This window comes from Papilio machaon, chromosome 2 (genome assembly GCF_912999745.1).
Source record: "Papilio machaon chromosome 2, ilPapMach1.1, whole genome shotgun sequence".
Classification (NCBI taxonomy): Eukaryota; Metazoa; Arthropoda; class Insecta; order Lepidoptera; family Papilionidae; genus Papilio; species Papilio machaon.
The window spans coordinates 4,253,170-4,258,984 of NC_059987.1; the positions used below are offsets into that span (position 1 = coordinate 4,253,170).

At 32.4% G+C, this 5,815-nt stretch overlaps 1 protein-coding gene across 1 annotated transcript; it reads left to right on the forward strand.

Moving 5' to 3' along the window:
• The first annotated feature begins 272 nt into the window (after positions 1–272).
• On the forward strand, positions 273–4,889 carry LOC106718768 (4-coumarate--CoA ligase 1). Its single transcript, XM_014512934.2, has 10 exons — positions 273–419; positions 1,080–1,287; positions 1,945–2,160; positions 2,249–2,348; positions 2,441–2,597; positions 2,663–2,808; positions 2,992–3,121; positions 3,579–3,800; positions 4,061–4,231; positions 4,614–4,889. The coding sequence occupies exons 1-10, from the start codon at positions 312–314 to the stop codon at positions 4,740–4,742; spliced, it is 1,587 nt and encodes a 528-aa protein (XP_014368420.2). The 5' UTR covers positions 273–311; the 3' UTR covers positions 4,743–4,889.
• The last annotated feature ends 926 nt before the right edge of the window (positions 4,890–5,815 follow it).

Here is a 5,815-nt window from a genome sequence, read left to right on the forward strand (position 1 = left end):
TTATTATTTGAATTTGAACATGAATAAAATTGTTGAAGTAGAGTCAGCAAATGAAGTAAATTGAAATATATATAATTATTATTATCTATGGATAAAAAAGGCTTGCATAATTTCAATAAATTATATGCTAAATGTAAAATAGGGCCATTTACATTGATGTGTTACAATTCTTATTTAATATTTAAATTAATGTTCAAAACATAAATTAATGTATATCGAGATAAAAAAGAGCCTTGAAATTAAAACAACAAAATGTGTAGTTGATAAAAAATGTTCAGTTGAATTGCGTTCGTCTTTCTAATCGCACTACAATGAACGGCATAATTTATGGTGATCAAAACATTTTCTTGCCATCTCATGGTAATTTTGGCAGATACTTATTGGATAATATTTTAAAATTTAAGGATAAAATTGCTTTGGTATGTACGAATATTTTATATTTATGTTGTATTTGTTAAAATGTTTTCTCGTTTGATATCTGTCAGGATGATAAGTTTCAAATGTTTCCTTTGAGGTGTTTTGTAAAAGTATAAGCATAACAGAAGTACTAAACAATATGTTTCTCAATCTAAAAGATACCCTCATTTCAATTTTGGTAACAATTGAATTGTGATCGCAATTTACAAGCTGGCTTAACTTTAAACGTATCGAAATAAAAACGGAATTAATCTGAGTCGAATGGAGCAATCTAACGAAGACTTAACTTTGAAAGGTCGTCCCGAAATGAATGGACTCTTTCAATTATTTGAACAGAACGAAAGACCGAATACTTAATTTTCTTTCTATAAGCACCAAGATTGGTTCTGTCGGCAAACGTTCTATCTTGAAAAGTTCTGTGTTCGATTCCGAATTTTTTTATAATTAATTCTGAAACTAACTTGACCTGGCTAGAAAAGAGTAACGATTTAAATTAACAATTTTTTAGACGGCTTGTTATCTCCGGAGTAAGTCTGCCTATTTTACTTACGTCAAAAATTTCTCAAGAGAAAAAAATGTATTACGTTTATTTTTAACCTTATGCATTGTCTTTTTCTGGTCTGGACGATATTATTATTAAATTAATCTTTAAATCTTAATAGATAAATGGAGCCTCCGACGAAAAAATCACTTTTATTGAATTAGCTCAGAGGGCAGTGAATTTTACATCCTACTTAAAAGAACAAGGAGTGAAGCAAAATGATGTTGTAGCCTTGTGCAGTGAAAACAGGATAGAATTTATGGTGACTGTGATAGCTGTGTTTTCTTCAGGGGCTACTTTGGCGTGTATTAATAACACATACAGTGATGGTACGTATTGGTTGAAAACATGATGTAACAAAATGTCGTGAAATGAAATTAAAAATAAGTACTGGAAAATAAATTATTAGAAAGCGTCTTTTAGAAAGAAGTTATGTTTTCCAAGAAATAAGTAATACCCAATAATAAATAACTAGTTACAGTCGTACCCGTAGTAGTAACAGTATTGAAGTTGTGTCGTTCAATTAGAAGAATATCGTTCGGTAAATTAACTTAAAAGAGTCTTTAGTATTATAAAGAGAAACGATAATGGGATGGGGAAGTGGATTTGACGGAGGAAGGATTTTGAAAGGCCCTCATGGTAATTTTGGTAGATCAGATACGCTACGATGTAGTGCCTGAGATGATGATGTTGATAATACATCGAAAGAAGATATATGTTCTTTTACTGTGTATCCCCTCCTCCATCGTTTAAAAGTAGGCGAGGTCGCTTCGCTATTTCGGCGTATTCAGGTGACCGCTTGCTCATTTGCCACCTAATGAAATAAATAAAAAAACAAGATCGAAGATATTTATAATAACTTTTTTTTTTCAATCATTTTGAAAAATATGCAATTTGAGAAAGAGAAGGTGAGAGGACAAATCCGTAACATGGATTAAAAGAGCAAGAAAGTATTTTACGAACATTAATAATGTTAATATTTTCAGATGAAATGACACATTCCCTCGATATAGCTAAGCCTAAGTACATAGTTCTATCACCCGTAACACATCAAAAGTATGATAAAATCATAAAAAGCAGAAAAGATATTGAAAAAATAATTGTCTTTGAAAATACCAAGAATACCGACATAATTAATTTTGACGATATAGTCACGAAAAGAAATGTAGATGTGAATACGTACAAGCACGTAGATTTAAAAGGTAAGTGAAAATTAAATACTATACTCTAATACTTAGTAACATTTATATCCAGTATTATGAATAAATTACTTTTAATACTTGTTTATAGGTGGAACGGCTTTAATTTTATATTCATCGGGAACAACAGGCCTTGCTAAAGGTGCAAAAATAACCCATACTAATTTAATAACATCAGCTCAACAACCACTGTAAGTTCATTTTAAATAACAGCCACATGCGTTATAATATTATATTTATCGACCTTCCAGTGTATTTGACTGAATTAATATTACTTCAACAGACCATCGACTAGAGACCTTAGCACAATATTTGTGGCACCCTGGTCTAGTACTATGGGACTAATTTGCTCGCTCCGTGAAATCGTTAAAGGCAAAACCATAGCATTTCTTTCAAGGTTCAACGAAAGGCACTATTTAAATGCTATACAGAAATATAAGGTAGAATTCTTCAAAATATTGTTTTTGGGAAAATTCTGTTTCTTTAAAAACATCTTTTATTTCAGATAGCAATCTTAACAGTAGCCCCACCTGTGGTCGTGATACTTTGTAAGTCGACTATTGCAAAAGAATACGATATCAGTTCTGTGGAAATTATCCATTGTGGCGGTGCTCCTTTAAATAAGTCAGTCATAACGGAACTCAAATCTAAGTAAGTATTCTGAATGCCGCCATAGCTGTTTTAACATTTTACATTTGAAGATCTTAGTTAATTAATTGATATATCTAAGCATTGCAAGATTTTTTAGCAATGCACAAGCTCGTCTGCTTTGTTATTTTTCGTTGTGAGAGATCTAAACTGAATTTCAAATACGTATTCTTTTTTTTTGTGCAGGTATCCACATATAAAGTATTTACTGCAGGGGTACGGTATGACAGAAGCGACGGGTTCAATCACAGCTGAAACCGAAGATGAATTTAAAGAAGGAAGTGTTGGTAAAATTGTACCTGGAAATATAATTAAGGTACCTACTATGAATCAATTCATGAGTCACACAACAATTATTTACATTATTACAACCTTTGCCCGCGACTTCGTCCGCGCGGACTGAAAAAGAAAAACTTTTTAATAAGTTAACTTAATAATAATATACTATATGTGTTCTTAAAACTATGTTCTACATCTATGTCAAATTTCAGCAATATCTCTTTTTTCGTTCTGAAAATATCTTCAAACAAACATTCAAAAATTTATATTTTCAGGTCAGACACATTTTCTTTGTACACGAAAAGTTATGGTATATAAAACAAAGTCAAAATATTTTATTAATAGGAGTTGTGTTCAAATTGGTATAGCATTTCGTTGGAAAAACACAAATATTTTTTTACGTATGATTTCTCAAAATAACACTAAAAGCAGACACAAAAGGCCAACCTTTCGGACAACCGAAATGTATTTTTATTCTTTATTTTTACATTTAGATAGTTGATGTCGAGACTCGTAAAATATTGGGTCCCGGTCAGACAGGGGAAGTTTGTGTGAAAGGCGCCGCACAGTTCGATGGTTATATTGGAAAAGATTCTAAAGACGAATTTGATGAGGACGGCTTCTATAAAACTGGCGACATCGCTTACTACGACGAAGATGGTTACTTCTACGTAGTCGATAGAATTAAGGAACTTATTAAATATAAGGCTTGGCAGGTTAGTATTGATAAAATCTAACGACTTTGAAATGCATATAATGCTACACTTCCGCCCACTACCGTTTCAATCTCCCGTAACTGGCTTGTTTGCAAAAGAAACGACGTCATCGGAGTCTGGTTGAACAGACATCATAACTGTCATTCTAATGCATTGAGTATGATTAGCTCTTTAGGTTTCTCATACTAAAGCTACAATAAGCGACCTTGGTGACCCAGTGACAATTTTGTGCGGCAGTCAAACTCTTTAAAAATCCATAGGTACCTCCTTCAGAATTAGAAGACCTGTTACTACAACACCCGGCTGTAAAAGACGCTGCAGTATCTGCTCTCCCCGATGTACTCGCTGGGGAACTGCCAATCGCTTTTATTGTTAAACAAACAAACGCAAAGGTTACAGAAAGGGATATAGTGGAATTTATCGATAAAAAGGTCAGTACAGAATATCAGTATTTTAACACTAATGGCTCGCACGTTGGATTGCCATTGTCCAGATGAAAATCTTGATTATATTTCTCTTTTTGTATGAGAGAAGGGATGATATATGCCGACTGTGTTAGTACGTAGATAATGTCAGTGTAACTGTGTCAAAAATAGATATAAGTTCGGGTCTATTCAACCGTATACGAAACTGAAAACCCTTAAATTATGCATATAGAGTTTAAAGTCCCTTTCAGTTCCGTTACAGTGAAAATATAAACATTATTCCCACGAGAGGTCGGGAAAATAACAATACAATTTTCAATGGTAAAGAGCGTCGTGAGGTGCGCTGCGCTCGGCCGCTGGACTAATAAAGTGCCGTGTTCACATGCAGGTGTCGCCCTGGAAGAGGCTCCGAGGCGGTGTGATATTCGTACAAGAGATACCGAGAACATCAAGCGGTAAAATAATAAGGCGGAAACTACGTGAGATGTTACCTAAGCTACCAGCCAGCAAGCTTTAGATACAACTTGAAGACATTTTAAATACTAACAAAAAAAATTATATTATGTATAAATTATGTGTATAACTCATGTAATACGTCATCGGTCACGTCGATCGTCGTCGTCGAAAGTGTAGAGAAATTGAACAGCTTGTCGCGTTAAAAACAATAGTGTTTAATTATTTATAATTTTTGCAGTCTTTTCGATGTAGTTATAAACGGTTTTCATTGTAGTTATATGTAGAGATACGCAAATTATTTATTGCTTAATAAAGTATTATTTTAATTATTTATTCGATGTGTTATTTACTATCTATTTTATAAAAAAATAATATATATTTACAGTCTTATGGCACACTGTTATTCTGTCTATTTGCAGCTCTTATCATATAAGACCGCTCAAACTAATATGTTAGAGAAATTAATAATAATAATTAATTATTATTATTAATTTATTATTATCAATTATAATTATAGAAATTAATATATGATTGTGTATGTCCACATGTGCTGCAAAATGCCAACATAGATTTTGCGGCATATATAAACAATGTTTTCTCTATATGTCGATGTTTAGATTTCATAAGAAATTGTTTTGGCAGGATACAAACTTATCGACTTTCGCGCACAAGTGTTAAAAAGACCACTAATAGCTTGCCACAACTTATGACGTACTGCAAGTTTTGGTATTAACGATAAAAAAAGGATATTTTTATCACAAAAAGATACAATTTACATTAAGCACCATGTATGTTTAATTTCTCAGTAAAAAGTCCTCCATAATCCGATAAAAGCTCTTCTACCTGCGAATACGTTTAAAGCCGTGAGCCAAAAGGTTGTACTTTTTTTTGAAGAAATAAAGCTGTGTTAATTTTAAATCGACAAAGTTGACATTAATTCTTAACGAGTATATAATTTGTCAATGTATTTGTAAAGGTACAATAACGATAATGTATTATTTATTAATAATATAATGATAATGTATGATTTGATTATTTATGTCTCTTTATAAACCGCAGGGGAAGGAAACTATCGGACTCGGGTCATTGGTGTGTGCAAGTAACAGAAGTAAATGATCATAACAGCATAAATAA